Source organism: Pterocles gutturalis, unplaced genomic scaffold (genome assembly GCF_000699245.1).
Source record: "Pterocles gutturalis isolate BGI_N339 unplaced genomic scaffold, ASM69924v1 scaffold11382, whole genome shotgun sequence".
NCBI classification, from domain to species: Eukaryota; Metazoa; Chordata; class Aves; order Pterocliformes; family Pteroclidae; genus Pterocles; species Pterocles gutturalis.
The window spans coordinates 1-18,310 of NW_010110314.1; the positions used below are offsets into that span (position 1 = coordinate 1).

At 39.7% G+C, this 18,310-nt stretch overlaps 1 protein-coding gene across 1 annotated transcript in view; it reads left to right on the top strand.

Annotated features, from left to right (window-relative positions):
* Positions 1-639: 639 nt before the first annotated feature.
* LTBP1 (latent transforming growth factor beta binding protein 1) overlaps positions 640-18,310 on the top strand; it is a gene marked incomplete at its 5' end in the record, with an annotated part of 61,780 nt that continues 44,109 nt past the window's right edge. The window contains 9 exons of the mRNA XM_010073311.1: positions 640-742; positions 1,314-1,412; positions 3,124-3,249; positions 4,162-4,287; positions 5,005-5,127; positions 8,223-8,342; positions 10,678-10,800; positions 12,823-12,945; positions 16,385-16,507. Coding sequence (XP_010071613.1) covers positions 640-742; positions 1,314-1,412; positions 3,124-3,249; positions 4,162-4,287; positions 5,005-5,127; positions 8,223-8,342; positions 10,678-10,800; positions 12,823-12,945; positions 16,385-16,507 — 1,066 coding nt within the window. The remainder of the gene's footprint in view (positions 743-1,313; positions 1,413-3,123; positions 3,250-4,161; positions 4,288-5,004; positions 5,128-8,222; positions 8,343-10,677; positions 10,801-12,822; positions 12,946-16,384; positions 16,508-18,310) is intronic.

The window sequence follows — 18,310 nt, forward strand, 5'->3', positions numbered from 1 at the left end:
TGTAATAATATATAATATTATATATTATAACCTGCTTAAGAGACTTATATTAATACCTAAGTTAGTTTCCTAGTTTTCTTAGGGTTGCTGTGTATTCAGTGGAGAAGAGCGGGTGGGTATCTGTGTTAAGTCCCTCATTCTGGAGGTTCCAGGTTCTCTATGCTGAAGGTGGTGGGATTTGTTAGGAATAACTGCAGCTGTGCTTAATTTCATTTTCCTGAAGATTTACAAACGTCTAAGACTTTTATGAAAATAAGATGATCAGTGCAGTAGCTGAGAGAATCTTTCACAGTGGTGAAAAGCTTGGAGATGTGATTGTATGCCTTTGTGTGATGCTGAACTGCAGTGAAATATTATTCATAAGCAATTAAAGACCAAAGGATGGGAGGTCTATGGAGGGACAAAACCAAAGATACAATCAGAAGCTCCTTGAAATGGCTACTTCAAATAAAATCAATGTTAAATTGTATGCCATTGTGTAAACATAATATTCAATGTTCTTTTTTTGGTAATTAATGATTTACTATGAAAAGCCACTCGTGGGAATGTTAGTACCTCAAGTCAGGAATTTTGTGGGTGGTTCTCATAGCTGAATTAAGAGACCGTTTTCAGAATGTAAATTTTTAATCATTCTTTTAGGAATTAGCTTCCCTTGATCAAGAAAAGCAGCCTGATCTAGAGCCTGGGCAGCCTCAGCTTTCTCCTGGAATTTCAACAATTAACCTGCATCCACAGTTTCCAGGTAACTTGTTTTGACTTGTCTTCTAGTATGAGAGAGTGCTTGCAATTCTTCAAAGAATGGGAAGATAGCACTTGTAACAGAGGTTAATGAAAAATTGATTGCAGCTTCACAAGCAATTTTTCCATGAGCAGAATATGGAAGAAAAATAAATAGTGGAAGCTGAAGTGGGAGGAATTAATGAGGTTGGCATTGGCTGGGTGATTTTTTAGGAGGCAAAGATGTGTTTTAGGTAAAAGTGATATCCTGGATTATGTACATGAGAATTTTAATGTCAGCAGAGTTGAGGCCTTGTGCTCCTCCTTTCAAGAGGAAATTTTACTTAGGTGTCTCCTTGGAGATTTATGCATAACTTTTACTGCAAAGGTTTTGCTATTGCGCTTGCTTTCTTTAGCACCTCAGTTTTTTTCACAAGTAGAATGATGGAAAATCCAATTATACTATTTTTTCTACTCCAGATCTAAGCAGAATAAACTAATGAAAAGCTCCATAGTGTCTGGCTCTTTCAATATCACGTATGAATGCTTTAAGGGTTTTTTTTGGATGTGATTGATTTCCATTCCATGTCACACAGTAGTGATTGAGAAAACATCTCCTCCTCTGCCTGTTGAAGTTGCTCCTGAAGTCTCTACTTCCAGTGCAAGTCAAGTAATTGCACCTACTCAAGTTACAGGTATTGTACTTCCTTTTTAGAACTAAAATAACTTCAGAAATGACTGCGAGTTCCTGACACTATAACTTGTTCCATGCTGCTTCTGAATTGTAATAGTGAAGAGAATGTGGCTGTAGAACAGAAGGGAATATTCTGGGGAGACATAGAAAGTGCAGAACAGCACACCAATGAGGGCACTGCCAACAGGGCTAGGACTGGACCCTCCCAGGATGCACCTGCCAGTTCTGTGCCTACAAATAAATGATAGAAGGAAAAATTAGTCATTCTACCTCAGAGTACACGATCTGCAACCAAAATCCGGAACTGAAGACTTCTTGGTTCCAAGTCAGGTCTTTGGACAGTGTGCACATGTGTATTCGTGATCATGTTCTTTGAGGGATGTAAATAAGCATATTCTACAAAATGCAGGTGAGAACTCACTGTAAGATCTATTTTGAAATGGTTTTTTGATGTTTGTGCTGCTTCCTTTTTTGAAGAAGCCTTCTCCACAGCCATGTGTCAAGAAGTGAAAATAACAGAAATGCAAGTAATGCTCCTCTCATAGCTGACAATTGTCTCAGCAATGGCTGTGTCCAAAAGGCATGAGAATTTCACTTGCTGTAAGTTTGAACACAAAAAGGTGAATGTACCGTGTGTGTATACATGAGAGCATCACAGTGTCACACTGGCTACTCTCAGAATTAACAGGAAACAGGGAAAATATCCTGTCTGTAAGCATTCAGCTGCCTCCTTCCATTACCTATAATCGCAGTCCGTCAGTCCCATATGAAAGTTCTGCTGCTGGTGATTGTCAAACCAGAGTGTGGAAGTCAGCCCTGCTGTGACTGTGCCCCTGCTGCCAGCCAGCTCCCTGCTTCCTTACAGGGAGAGGAAGTTACTCTGCTGGGAACTCACATCAGTTAGGGAAAAATGTTAGTTTTCCATGTTCTGCTGGTTTTTGTTTCCTCAGGAAAAGGAGTGGAACTAGAAATTGCTGTGTGCACATAAATCAGTCTGTTGTGCAGATATTTGAGATAGTAAAGTCCAAGTGAAGTGAGATTTGTAGGTCAAAATCCTAAATTGGTTTTAAAAAACCAAATGCAGTTAGAATTGAGATGTTTTTGAGTGTCGTAAATTCTGTACTTTAAGATTTAATTACATTTAAATGTAACCTATTACTAAATAGTCTGGATAAATTATTCTTCTTTACAGATGTTAACTTCTTTTTCAGGAATTAGGATTTCATGCTGCTGTATAACCTTAGTTTAAATTGCAACTAAATTGGTATTTTTTTGCAGTAACAAATATACTTCAAGAATTTCTAAAACTGCTGTAAGAGTTTAGCATCCAATGCTATCCATATCTGAACCTCCTTATCTTACAAAACACATCCAAGCCGTTAACAGATGAGTATTCTGTAAAAATAATTTTCTTAACCTTCGCTGCAAAGGTTAAATTGTATACATTTTTACTTTATATTAATTTTACTTTATTTTTTATGTACCCATTTATAAATCTTGAATGGGACGTGAGAGTATGTGTTTAGGAAAAGCCTAGATGGTTTCTAGGTTCGTCCAGATAAGGTTATGGATGTAACAGAAGCTCAGGATTTACAAACTTAATTTACAGTTGTTTCCAGGGCTGATCTTTCTCCTGGGATTACAGAACATTGTTCACTTACTGAACTATGTGGGAGAGTTTAACATTAAACTTTTTTTGTTTGTTTGCTTAGAAATCAATGAATGTACAGTTAATCCTGATATCTGCGGAGCGGGACACTGCGTGAATTTGCCTGTGGGATACACTTGCATCTGCTACGAGGGATACAGGCTTAACGATCAGCAGACAAAGTGCTCTGGTATGAATGGACACCTGCAAAAATGTGAAATAACCATGCTGTGAAATGTAGAGTCTGCTCAGGGGAACTGTGCTAAGAGCAGTCAGGAGCTGCTTCCTTTGCTGAATGGTTCTAACCTACACAGACACTAGGTTTTGTCTGTCAAATAGAATTTGCCAGCCAGTTGCTGATATAACCTTTCAGCCACCGAACATGAGTTTAATTAAATTGAATGAAAGCCTCTCCCGTTGTGAAATGAGAGAAGAGGTGATTAGACACACAATCTCCTCTCAGCTTTATATCAGGTACCTAAAATTGGCAGAGTGCTAGGAAGACATACACTTCTGTTTGGAGAAAGAACGACCCAATTAGTGCCTGTTTCTCAGAATGATGTGCCCAGCAGCCAGCTCTGCAGCTGGACTAAATTCAGTCATTTGGTTAGGTCTTTCCTTTCAACCTTCTGCTGAAAAGAGAAAGTATACTGTAAATATTCAAGAAGAACATTAGGAGATCTGCAAAGTAAGGCACTCATGCTCTCAGGTGTAAATACAGTGTTAAAGAATAGTTTGCATACATCCACAGCCAAGCGGCAACTTAAAATCCTTGTAACTCATCCAAGCTGTGTCAATGTTCCATGCTTGCAGCTTGTGCTCAGCGTGCACTCACTGTAGGGATTTGAAAAGTCATTATGTCACATTCTTCAGACCAATACAATATTCTTATAGTCTAAGCCAATAAGAGCATTTATTTTTCCAACCAAAACTATTTGATCCATCTTTTTTGCAGCTCTGAGAAAGAGGAAAACATGGGCTTTTTTCAAATAGTTAGAATAAATATATGATCAGTCTTTTCAAAAGCATGACACAGAATACACAAAATAAATCACAACTAAATATGTTATTCTGTAGTCTTATGTTTTTATTTCTTTTATAGATATTAATGAGTGTAATCAAGCACCCCATCTCTGTTCCCTTGGACGCTGTGAAAATACAGAAGGAAGTTTCCTATGTATTTGCCAAGCTGGATTCATGGCCAGCGAAGATGGAACAGACTGTGTTGGTAATTACTGGTCTCCTTTATTGAAAATAAAAATAGAAAAACGAGTCAAGAAGCTTATCTAAAACCCCCTAAAATCCCCTTTTTCAGCTTTTTTCTTCAATGTCATTGGTACTGGACTGATGTCTGGAAGTGTTTTTAACAGTATCTCACCAGGTATTGTGGTGAGAAAAATATTTGAGTATCTCCTACTACCTTTCAAAATTGTAATTTGTTGAAACACAAGAATTTATTCAGTATCATGCTGGTTTAGGAAAATTACCATTTAATAAAAACACCTTCTGTGGTGGAAAATACAAATATTCAAAACGTTCAATCCCTAGCAGCCGTAACAAACCATATTTTTAAATATAGCTGCCGACAGCTATGGACTGTGCAGAGCAGCACAAACACCCTGAGCTGGCCGTGGTCTTCCTCAGGTCAGCGCTGCCTTGGGCACAACATTACCTGCAGTGACACACGTTGCATTTGCAGCCACGGAGCTGCTCACTGGCCTTCTTCCTGCAGCCTGGTTGTTTCTAGGTCTCATTATCTCTGTGATTACAAGCAGTGAGGTGAAGATGGAACTGCTCAGTAAGAACAGCTGTAGGGCTGTGGCTTGCAAACAGCTTGAAAATCCAAACTCATTATTAATGTTTAATTAAAGCAGAGTTTAGGGGAGATGCATAGCGATTCCATGGTGAAGCAAAGTTTCTCTTAACTTCTCTTTCTCATCTGCAGATTTTGATGAATGTTCAAGACCTCATACTTGCGGGGAAGGCTTTTGTATAAATACTGTTGGCTCGTACAGATGTGAATATTGTGACAGTGGATACCAAATGAACAGAAGAGGTGAATGTGAAGGTAGGTTTGGACTCTTCACCAGTAGCAGTACAGTAACAGTGGCCAAGCCAAACAACTGCAATAGGAAGAGCCGTTTGTTCTCATTGACTGCTGTTTCTGGTATCAACAGAAGACTTTACATCTGTTTCTTTGTTTTTGAAGTAATCTGGCCATTAGATAAAAATATTAAAATAACAGATTTTTTTTTTCATGTTTAACTTAATATTTTTCTACCTGGTATATTTCTTTTAATTCCTTTCAGTCTCCACTTGCTATTTGGTTTTAGATGGAATATCTTGACACAGTGGGTTTTTATCAATTTGTGTTCAGAGTTCCCTTTCCCCATCTCACTCTGTGCTTTATTTCCATGGGTAATTTCTCTAGCTTAATTTTACTGATGGATTTCTCTCACAGCTACTTTCTTCATTTAATTTTTCTTCAGATCATTTGACTTCTCCCTGTACACCAGCTAAAAATGGCAGAATGTTCAAAAGGGCCTTGCTTGTTTTATCTCCAGTATGTCCTGGATGATGAAGTGAAGTCACCATTTATTCATATCACAGAAACAATGCCAAATGGTACCGCTGTTTGGAGTGATTAGCATTGCCTGCTGTTCAAGGGAGGCTTAACACTGCGGCTTGAGCTGCAGAGGGAGGATTCTCAGAGGGTGCAATCTTAAACAAGAAACCTTTTTGAGTGCTCTCCAATCTTTGCAGCTATTTGATGTGTGGAACTGCAATTCAATTTTTAGATTTAAGACACTACAAAGGAGTTCCCCCACTATAGACAGAACCATCTCAGGACAGCTATTTTAACAGCTCCTGCCTTGGAATCTCTTCACTTCATTGTTAGTCCTTCCCTGCATATTTTACCAAGTTTTTGTTTAAAAAAAACACCACAACTATTATTTTTCCTATATTATATAACAGGTAGCAAATGATAAGCTGACTCCCTTTCATTTGGAAATATATATCTAGCAGGTATTTCATGTTGCAGGAGATCCTAGGACATCTGACCGGCAAAACTTCACTTTATTTTTCAGTGTGATATTTTTTCTTTTTTGCTGTTCTTTTTTTTCTTTTTTCATTTTCAACTTGAATTGTGAACTAAAAACCACAAGCAGCCATTTCATTTTAAACATAGTTTTGTTCATGGCTTTAGTCTTAAGTTACTTAGGACAGAATAAAATTGCTACCATGTTAAGTTGCTTCTCAAATAAGCGACGTAAAGCTGCTGTGGATATATTTGCTGCTCTGCACGTTGCTAAAAGATTCTTCTTTCAATTCAGACTTTTTTTTTTAAATTTAAATAAATGTTTCACACACTCCACTGTTACAACTACTTTTTCCAAATCTCCTCTGTCAGTAGGGAATCTGTGATTAAAATAGGCTAGAAATTAGAATATCACGGTGTGTCAAATTTCTTATGAGCTTGTGCTTTAAGTAGCGTGGTGATAGTCCTCTATCATTTAACTTAATGATATGTAATCTGTGAAACCAAATTCTCAGTTGAAAATTATTTAAAGTTGCTTAAAGGAAAAGCCCTCCTACACTAAATCCATCAAACGAAGGAAATGACACATTCAGGGAAGCATTTCACCGTGTCGTTACACCTACACATGATAGTCACCCTACTGACAGATTCCAGATTCCACAAATAATTCCTTTCCACCTCCTCGTGCGCCTAGCCTGGGAAACAGAAAGAATGCATATGCGTTGTTTTTGTAGAGTCTATAGTTTATGTGGAATGGTGTTATAGGTGTAGCTAAACATCATTACATACGATTAAATATTCCTATAAAAATCTGCTTGTGGTTGCTTTAAGCTTTGCAGCATTTAGACTTTATTTTGACTGAAGATTTCCGTACCAAATACATCACTCGTGTGTGTTTTGAGGGCAGATACAGTCCAGGCAGTTCTGGGAACAGGTTTCGCCAGAAGTGGAATTTTTTTCTTAATAAAAAAATCTCCCAGCAGTTTCACGAAGAAGAGGTCCGTTGCTGTTTTCATGAGAAAACATTCTCAGCTGGACAATCATGATTCTATGAAAAAATTGCGATTTGCCCCCATGCAGTTAGTTTTTTGGGGCTGGAATGTTCAATTCCCTGAAGGTTGGAGCATTGTCCAGTTAAATTACAAGTACTGGAGGCAACTTTCCTTCTGTAAGCTTGTTCCCAAAACTAGGAGTAAGTTGCCTCCCTGCTATCTGTGCTGGAGTAGCAATCCTCAAACTGCTCGGCTTGGGGCAGGGAAGGGACAGGAGCTTCGAAAGCTGGATTTTTTATTAGAACTGCATGAAGCAAGTCTGTGGCAGGAAAGATTATAATTACTGTGTAATTAAAGACTGTATTATAAAATGATACTTGAGTATGGGAGCAGACTGGAATGAGGCTGCCCACACAGTTTTAATTCCAGCATCTTTTGATCATTGGTAACTTGACAGCAACTTGTCTTTGAATGTCATTTTTGTGTGCAGTCTCTGTCAGATTGCATATATTGCATGGAGCGTGGGTTTAATCCCTCCAGGATGAGAAGTTCTCGTCCAGGCTCTGAGCATCTACCTTGAGATCCACGAGTTTTTCAGGACCTATCTTTTGTAACTAGGACCTCTCCTGAGGCAACAAATCCCTCTACCACCCTAAATGTTGCCAGCCTCAGTGATATTTGTGTAGCTTTTGCCTCCTTTCAGATGTAATTAACTCTCTACTCCCTGTAAGGGTCTTTGATTACCAGTCACACAGTTAAATTTATAGTCCACTTAATACTTACATGCTGCATAACTCTAGGACACTGGACAATACCAAATTCCTCTTTGCTTTAAGAAACTAGAGTTACAATTTTATTGTTGTTGCAATGCACTTCCAAAGTCTCTTGAGACTGACTATAGGAAAAACCTCAGGATACTTCAATATGGTAAAGGGGTGACGTAAGCAAAGTTCTTCTTACCTGTCTAAGCTAGAAGACTGATCTGTTGGATGTTATGGAGGACCTACAAAGGATTTGTAGTATAAAAGAAAACTCAGATTAATTTGCATGGACTAGGATCTAATGTATTCCGCAGAGGTGCACTAATCTATGCAACCTTGTACCTTTTTCCTTTTACCTTCTCTTTTGAAGACATTGATGAATGCCTGACTCCGACCACTTGTCCAGATGCGCAGTGCGTTAACGCTCCTGGCTCGTACCAGTGCATTCCTTGCAGAGCGGGATTCAGGGGCTGGAATGGACAGTGCCATGGTATGTTCAGTACTCTTTGTATCTCCAGTTATAACTCTTATTCCGAGATGCTGTATTTCCTATTCCGTCAGTGTTACAACCTGGTGACAGCACTGTGCCTTGGGTCCCCATTTCTTTCCACAAGAATTGAAAATACAAGTTTTTTGAAGTTACTTCATGTTCTCAGACCCAGGATATATGAGGAAAATCATGTTTTACTGTGGAGAAATGAATAGTGAATCTAGACTGCAAACAATAAAATTATAATTACGAAATTAAATTCCTGAAATAAAAAATATGGAACTGAAAGGGGGGATGTATTATCAGCGAAATGCTAGTCAGCCATTGTTTGGAGGTATTAGCAAATGGAAAAAGCATGAGAGTGGTAACTCATCAGTGTGACTGGGAGGCTTTTCAATAGTCCTCAGTATGCTCACAAAGCATATTAATAAAAACTTAATTATCTGTACTTCCAGCAAAACATCAGCATATCTTAAAGCAGCTTGTCTCACTTTAGGTTAGGTTTTTAGGACAGATTTCTCGCATAGATTTGTCAATTTGTTTTTAAATGTTTTATTTTTTTTTTCCCCCCAAAATCAGTTTTGACTATTTGAGATATATTTAAGAAAGAACAAATTAATCCATTGTGCAAAAAGAAATAATCTTTTGCAGTTTTGAGTGCCACTTCCTGGGGCACTACCAAAAACTTAATTTTGACCTTACTCACGGAGGGTCTGCTGTCTGTTGTGAATGCTCCGGTCCGCTCTGCGGACATCACCTACAGAGGGGGTGTTTGCATTATTGTTGTAGGGCAGACGGGCAGTGCACTTCCATAGCTGATTGCCAAATGGCTCCCAGTTGCTGTGATCTGGTTCGGTTCATGAAGCAGTCCAAGAGGGTTGGTTTGGTTGCAATAGCGCTGGTGGCGTCCACTGTGCTCTAGCCGCAAATGGGCTTTTTATCTGTGGGGCAAGACTAGAGCCAAGTTGCGGTGAAGCACCTGAAAAACACATGGTGGAGCTGTCAGAGCCTCATCACCTCATCAGATGATGCCTTTCTCAAACACCTGAATTTCTAAAGAAGGCGTGTTGTAGCAATTACGATTTATCACCATGTCATAGCTGCATTATTTGGTCTTGTGATCTGACTTACTGTGGAGAAATGTGTTTCTGAGGTAATTTCATTGATTTTAATGGAGTTAGAGCAAACTATGAAATGTTGACAACAAACTGATGTGGTTCACTTAGCACACACCAGTCCGTGTTCATCTGCGTTTGGCTCCTTCCCACCTGCCTGGGCTCCTGCTGCCTTTGCAAGGAATGTGGCACGTGCGCTCTGTTAAGAAAGGTTTCCTCTTATTTAATTCCTTTTTTGAAAAATGCAAAGTTGACTTAATTTTGCATTCTTTCATGATATCAAGCTTGATTTCTATACCTATTTATGAAAATAGCCTGGTTGAAAATGCCATGGAATAACTTTCACTTGTTTTATTCTTGCTAATCAGGTTAGTAGGAGTGGAGTGAGAGAAAGAAAATAAAACTAAGTCATGCAAGGAATAAGTCTTGGTTCCAAGTTGCTGATATTTTTTTTCCTTGTATAACTGCATGTAATTTCCCTTTTTCCTTTGTTTTATGAAATGTTCTAAGCCTAGACATCTCCCTCACATCATTAGTGATGTGCTCAGTCTTCATTTTCTGTTTATCCTAGACTTACATCATGTTGGAAATGAGCCATAGACATTTTAGAAAATGTAATGCAGACAGAGCTTGTCTTAATCTGTAGCTTTGCAGTGTGGTACAACTGGAAAGGAAAATATTTCCCAAGTTATCTCTGAAGGGTATTTGAGTCCATTGTTCCATGAATCAATTTGTTTCTGCTGTTAGTTTAGGTCAGTTGCAGCTCTGCTAGTTTTCCCCAGTGCTATTTTCAGTCTATTTTTTTACCTCTGCTCACTCCTTTGCCTGCAATTGATGCACTTGAAAGTATATTGGGACAATTCTGCAGTTCTTTGATGCTATTGATATTGCAGTCTTCCAGGATTTAAAACCAGGAACATAGACACTTCTGTTTAATAAAGGCAAGTCAATTGGTTCACTTCAGACTTATGTAGAATAGATTTATCTGTAGTTTAGGTGGGAATTCCAATGTGAGCTGCCTGTTGGAAGAAGTTAAAAATGGCACTCCAGTTCAAATCCCTTTTTAAAATCAGATTTGCTACAGAATTGTCAAGGTCAAAATATACAGGAAAACCGATTATAACTGTGCTTATGGCAGAATTTGTATAGATTTCCACGCTCAACTGAAAGATGGTTGTATCCAAGTTAATCATACGCTTATGCTTTCTTTGTATTCACAGATATAAATGAATGTCAGTACGGCAATCTCTGTACAAATGGACGCTGTGAAAATACGGAGGGGTCTTTCAGATGTATTTGTGGCCAAGGTTTCAAGCTCTCTGCATCAGAGGATCAGTGTGAAGGTAGGAAAGAACATGACTAAAATTCCTAAGGTTGTGCTTACCTTTCAGAAATTATTTTTCAGCCGATAGTATTCCTTTTAATGGAGAAACAACAAATGTACAACACTGAGGCTAAATAACCAAAACTGTAAGAATATGCATTTCCATTTTATGGCTTTGATGGTCACATTGTAGATTTTGATATTTGTTTATAAAGCCAATCAAGAACGTGTAGTAATATTTATATTGCTAAATTTGAATTTCTGCAAAATCCTTGGCATTTCTATCATTTTGGAGGTTTGGGGACAGTGGCTTTCACTGCCTTAATTGCTTTTCCTTCTATATTTTTTTCTTTCACGTGTGTGAGCGCAATCAAAGAACCCAGGCTGCGCCCTCTTGGAACCCAGCAGTCAGTTAACACGGAGTTGGTGTCACTGCATTTCAAGTAGTACATTTAGTGGAGAGACTTTGGTGTCGTATTTTGAACCTGTACCTCCACAGTGTCAGGTTCTACATTCCTTACACATCTAAGTTCCCATCAGGACTGCTTCAGGGGAAAAAAATTAGTTCTGAAGTCAGTGCAGAGTAGTTGAGAGAGAACTTAGAGTGTGTGCAGGAGGTATGAATATACCTCTCCTTAGGGACGGGACTAACTGAAAGGTGAAAATCCCCAAAGGTGAAAATCTGGGAGAATGTCTCCAAGCTGTGGAAGCACACAGAAGCCTGAACGTTTCTTGTCGGATGTTGTTTTTCCTTCTTTTCCCTTCCCCGACCCTTCCTTAAGTGTCTGTGTATAGCACCAAACGCTTTCAGACTTCTGAGTGCTAAAAATAATGCAGTAAAACTAAATGGTCGTTCATGTAAATTAGTCAGGAAGTTTGAAACAAAACATCAGTGTAAGTGAAGTGTCTCGGGTGAGTTAAATGTGCTGTCCAGGACGCACAGCAGACTTTTCTTGGGGAAAGTATGTAGACAAAGTCTGACTGCTTCCTCGGAGCCTTTCGTGGAAAAGGGCCCTTGCCAAGCTGAGCTGGCATGTGCAGGCTGTTCCTCTTAAAGTGCACCCTTCGCAAATGAGGACACGTACGTGTGCCCAGATGCTTCGTGCAGCCCCACAGGTTTCGGTGATCCTTAAATTCAAAACTTCTGTGGTTGCAAGGGACCATTACTCAAGAGGTCAGACTGTGTAGCCATAACACAGACCTGAAAAACTTCATTGAGTAACTTTCTCCTGTTTGGGTTGGAGTCTATTTTCAGAAAGACGTTTTGCCGTGCCTAAGTCCTACAAGTGGCTGAGAACCTACAGTAGAGATTTAATTACTGTTCCTTAAAGAGTATTTTATAAATATGGGAGGGAAAACGGGTTTCCTAGCTCAAACAAGACATGTGCTGTGTTCTGAATTCCGCTCCCCACCAATTTTTTGAGTTTTTTGTAGGAAAATTTAAGTTTGATGTTCAGGTCCATCTGTTAACTCGGGCTGACCCCACTTCGTGAGAACTGAAGCGCTGAGGGATTAGCAGTGGTTATGGAAGCAGAGAGACATTTCCCCATACTTAGAGGATTTAAACTGTTACAAGGCAAGCGTTTAAAGGAGCTTTAAGGTACAATTTAATAGGGGAACAGCCTCTCAGTGTGCATCTGAAAACCACACCCTGTTAAAAGGTGGTGATCCTGCTGGAAAGTATTTTGTGGGTTTTGCTGACTCACTGGAGCGGCTGGCCAGTTACCTTTGCCAGATATAAAAGCAACAAAAGCATGTGTGTGTATTTGTGTGCCTGTGTGTACCTGTTTGTGCACTGAGGGACTTATTGACACTCCTGGAGAGGATGCTGAATGCAGTCAGCTCAAGGAAAACATCCAATCTGCAGTTTCATATATTTTTATGTATTATATTGACTGCCTGCATTTGTTAATAAATCAGACCAAGAGAAGCAGTACTGGATATTGACACTGCTGTTTTGTTCAGAATTGGTTATTGCACTGTTTGATTAGTAATTAGTATTTTCAGATGTGTTATCTTTTCACTGTCTCTTCTGCTTCAGATGTAGATGAATGCCAGCACCGATCACTCTGTACGAACGGACGCTGCAGGAACACAGAAGGATCTTTCAGATGTATTTGCAGCCAAGGCTACACGTTGTCATCTACTGGAGATCAGTGTGAAGGTAAGCTTGCGGACTTAAGCTACTGATTCATTTTTTTTCAATAAGATCTTGAGTATTTCAGCTGTAGGCGTGAACTCAGATTCTGAGAATGGGGCAGAAGGATATGTTACTCCTCTTTATTTCTCAATACTTTACTGTCAACCATTCAAGAGTCCCCACCTACACAGCCACATATTTAATGGATTCTTAGAAATAGTCCCTGTCGTTTTTCCACATACAAGCAATCAGTGTGTGTTTCCAACAGCAAGACTGGAAGAGCAGTTGACGTTGTTACCAAAAACAATTAAGCCTTTCCAAACCTTGTTGCTCAAATTCTGACACACAGGATCTGTACTGCAAAAGCTCCTGCCAGCATACACGGTTCACATGGGGGCCTGCTAAATTAAAACTTCTTCTCCAGCTGTTTTTGGGAACCTGTAGCCAGCCACCACAATCCCACATGTGCACTGGCAGGAGAAAATATGTAGTATAAGATGAGCTCCAGGGGGATCTGTCTCAGAAGGCATTCTACAAACTGAGCTTGTAAAAAAACAAAACAAACAAAAAAAAAAGGTGAAAGAGGTACAGTAAACACAGGGAGAAATGCTGTGTTACAGAAAACAGAAACATTCTCTTATCTCTCAAGTAGAATGATTTAATTGTGCAGTAATAGGCAAACAGATTTTTTTCTGATTGATTATTTCAAAGCTACTCCCTTTTCTCCATCGTTGACTATACCACCTGGTGTGGTCCATCTGCTGCACTACTCATGGTCACCTTGAGCATGTGAGATTACTTACTGGTGAGCTCCAGAAAAGACTGTACCTCCGTTGCTTCCTTATCTCACCCTAGGGGGGAAAAAACCTCTCGGTTCAGGTCTCACTGTACATATGGTACTTTCCAGTCCCTGGTGTGCTTTCTGTAGCTGCTGATACCGTGGAAGACAAAGCTCCTTACTGCTGCTGTACCCAACGGTGCTCTGCTGGTAGGTTATCCTCCACACAGCATTCTAGGAAGCAGTTCCCACCTTCTCACCCACAGCAGTTCCCCTTGAGCCAGCCAAATGCTGTCTTCTCAAGACAAGCCTGTAATATCAGACCAGACCTGGTCAGCAGTGGGGATATTGGATTGTCTGCATTTATTGAGTGACAGCACCTCTTGAAGTTCTCACCAACAAGGAACAAGGATATCTTATAAAATCTCCTCAGCACACTGATACTCTTCGGTACTGACCTGTTTGGGGAATATGGTCGTAGAAAAACTTAAGATCTTCTCAGAGCTTCTGGTGAATACCAGCATCACTTGCATCAGCTTCAAGAAATGTGGGCTGATTAAGCAAGGCGCTAGAAACTTTTGTCAAAGAATTTTACTCTCACCCGGCTTCACGATCTTAATGAGTTGCAACAGATGCAGAGGTACTGTGTCAAGAATGAGAGTGGTTCAAATTCTGTCCAGTTTCTCAAAGACTCAGAGATGGACATTTGTCACGTCCGAGGATACCCAGAAATGTCTCAGGCTATAAAGCCAATGTGATTGGCACATCACTTCTAAGAAATGCACTTGTTTATTCAATAAGGATTTCTTCTACTTCAGAAGTTTTCTTAAAAATGTAGCAGGATGCTGGTTTGATCATTATACGCTTGTGCAGAATTGTAGGGATATTGCAGAATTTGGCAGAATGATACTGTGCTCATGTTCAGCTGTGCTTTTTGCAACTCTCTGGCTGAAGTTCTTCTCTGGAAGTTGTTGAACAATATGCCCCTTGTTTAAGAATAAAGGTAATTTGCAAAACATTGTTGTATACATTGGTGTGTACATGTATATGTGCAGTCTACACACTCTGTATGCATCCTTGCACTGAACTCTTAATGAAATTGGAAAGCACAACCTTCCACTAGAAGATAGAAAAAGAGGTTACTGCCTAGTAGTCAGAGGTCTTCAAGATACGTGACCATATTTTTCTGGAGATTCTTGTGCAGCAACCATAGAACCTGTGAAGAGTTGCATCAGAGAAAGGGAGCTTTGCATCCTATACGGAAAATAATGCATTCTGACTGAATTTGGCAGAAGGCGCCTTCTTGTTGTGAGACTTGGCGTTAACTCAGCACAAGGGAGTCATTAATTTTTTTCCCATGCTCCTAGTCAAAATTAATTGCTGTTTGAAATAAACCACAATGTATTTCTCAGTTGAAAATGGTTAGAAAACGTGGTTATCAAAACGTCACAGCTTTGTCAGCATTAAGTGCAATTTTATCTGCAATAACACTCATTTATGTAAGAAAGCCATCCCTGTTTCTTATTTTTATCAAATAGATTAAATCCCAAGGATCGCTGCACTCTGATCTAGTGTGGGCTGTCCAGAGATAAGTGTAGAAATGAGGTCGTGTCCTCTTTTTTAATTACAATTATTCATTCCTGCAACATAGGAAAAAGTTATAATTCTAATCAGCGAAAAATCCATGCCTAAGATATCAGAATAATCCAAGGCAGTGGAAAAAGTCTTTGATAACTGTTTTTCAAAGGAAACTATCTGCATTATCAGAGCAATAGCAATAGCCTCAGTGAATTACGAGGTAGGGCACTCTGGAGGCAGGGGAATGTTGCTTACAAGATGCTGCTTTGATTGGACTCTCTCATTTCCTGTTTGCTTTTAAAACTTAAAGTCACAGTCATCAAATACCTTGTGATCGTTAGAGAAACAAAACCATCTAACATCACTGGAAGGTAGGCACGTGCTGAGTTAATCCTGCACCCACAGCGGCTGTGCTGTTTCATCCATTGGGCTGCCTTTAAACCCTTTGAGAGACAATGGGAAGAAAAGCCTTTAGGTGGAGACAATGCCAGTGTCCTGTTCTTGAAATATTTGATTATTTTCTATCTAGTTTGTGTCCTGAGACTTAACCTGCTATGCAGCACTCAGCACCTTTATCCCACAGCACCAGCTGTGCTTGGGCTTGCCCGGACTCCAGGGGACGTCTGAGTCGGGTCGCTCCCAGCTCAGGGATCTCCGTGTAGTGGTCTAAACACATCCAAAGATGCATATTGAAACTACAAACTTGTGTTAGCGGGCATTTGTTGTGCCTGTCTTCTAAGTGGACAGCTGCTTGGATTTCTTTTTAGTTGTACGACTGCAACGCCGCAGTCACTGTTAAAGTAAGGTGAAGAGTGATATGAAGATCTGTTATGGTAGCTTTCATTAGAGATGCAGGTGGCACATGTTAAACATATTTGCCAGGAATCAATGACATACAAACTCAAATTTTAAAGGTCTCTAGAGATACAAGAAGTTTGATGAGAGGGAAATTAAAAGGATGTCTGAAAGTGCAGTAAACTTGATTTCCACACACAGTTATTCAAGGGCGTGATAGCTTCAAGGTGCTATGCTAGTATCAAAGTATCGCTTTTAAAAGTTTCATCAGTTTTTATATCATCTAATAATCCAGTTACATTTTTATTTCAGATGTTGATGAATGCCTTCAAGACAGTGATATTTGCCTTGGAGGAAGCTGCATGAATACTGATGGTTCTTACAAATGCACTTGTCCAGATGGTTTCCAGCAGATAGCGAATAGGGGATGTCAAGGTATGAAACAGCTGTAAAAAATGCCTGGATCATTGTTATAAATGTGTAAGTTTGTAAGCATGACTTGTGATAGTCAGAGATCATGCTAAGGAAGAGAAACTCATTTTATTTATCCTTCCTCTTTCTTACCCCTCTCATTTTCTTCTCATTTTCTGTTGCTCTCTGAGAGCAATATCTGCTGAGAAATTATTTCCGGGGGCTGAAATCTCAACCTTCATAACTTGAAAGGGAATCTCTATTAGAACTAGCAGAGATACAGTGCTGTATTTTCCCAAATCCTGAAACATTTGTTTTGACAAAACCTTCTATGTTTTTGAATCAGTGATACAACAGAAAGAGCAGTATCGTTAGCGTCAGGTCCCATGAATTAAACCTCTCCTTGTGGCGATGGGCGGGGAGGAAGAGAATCTGTTATCTGAGGCTGAGTCAGCATTGCCAAACCCAGAAAAATACTTCCCGGCTTTTAGCTCTGAACAATCTCAAGTCCACGTTGGCACAACACCCAGGCATGCCTAACGACTCCCTTTAGCTATCCCTTTTTTATGAGACGAGAACCGTGGTATTGGGGCTGGAAAGTGGTGGAGCCCCGTGCTCGCAATGCCTGGAGGGCCAGGAGGCTGGAGGCTGCTTTTGCTGCTCTCGTAGGCGCAGTGTAGCTTGAGCTGAGAGGTTGTATTCCAGCTGATCTGTGTTGGAGATCTTGTGCAACCAACAGCAGACTCCCTGTAAAAGGTCGGAGTTTTCTCTGTGAGTACTTACTCCAAAAATGTTGTGTTCAACCTACACAAGTGCTGTATTAGACCTTGCTTTAGCAGATAAAAGAGAATTGATCACAGGCTGTAAATCAATGCCAGCGTTGATACCACTCTGTTCTCTTCACTCCACTATGTAAAGTAGTAGTATATAGGCTTCACGTTTTGAATGGATAAATGTAACAAAATTGAAAGCACCAATGAAGGGACAGACAGTAAAGGCAGTATTTTTAACAGAAAAATGTGAAGGAAGATTGGAAATCATTTCAGGTAAGAACACCCCACTTGAGAAAGAAGACCACCAACACTGGAAAATGACAGCTTACTGTAGAGGGGACTGAAACTGCTTGAGAAATAGCCACATCAATATCAAAACAAATGGAAGAAAGGAGGAGCTGGTACAATGAATACTGACAAGTTAGAATAGCAAAGAACTGGACACAGCAAAAGAATGTAAATGGAGATCTTTGGCTAGCAGCATTAAGTATGGCTAGACTTTTACTGTGTTGACTACTTGTTATTAAGCTGTTACGCGATGCAACAGTAGAATTCTTATTCATCAAAGCTGGAAATTTTTAGAATATTTTCTTGTCCCATATTTCGTACTAGACAAAACTAGCTATACTTGTATTATAAATGATGACTTCTTTACATTTCAACAGTATCTAGGAAGTATTTTAAGCAGCGGCTAAGCTGAGACATTTTAAAATGACTAAAAGTTAGTTCTGTCAGGGTTCTCTAATAGCAAGAAAACCATAAAATTTTTGAGAGAATTTACTTGGAGAGATCAGGGGTGTGGTAAAAGATCCAGATAACAGGCCACTAGTGCAGAGTGATCTTAATGACATGGTGTACTGGGTATGAGCGCCCTATGTGCATTTCAGTATATCCTGTTCTGTATTGAAGAAGGAATCTCAGTCACGCTTGTTAGGATGGTAGCCTGCCTGCCAGTCACTGTCAGAAGGAGTCAGCTGAGTGTGAGCTTCCAGTGCAGCCCTGTGGCCGGTAGGACTAATGCACTCCCCAAAAGACTGAAAATCAGACTATTCAG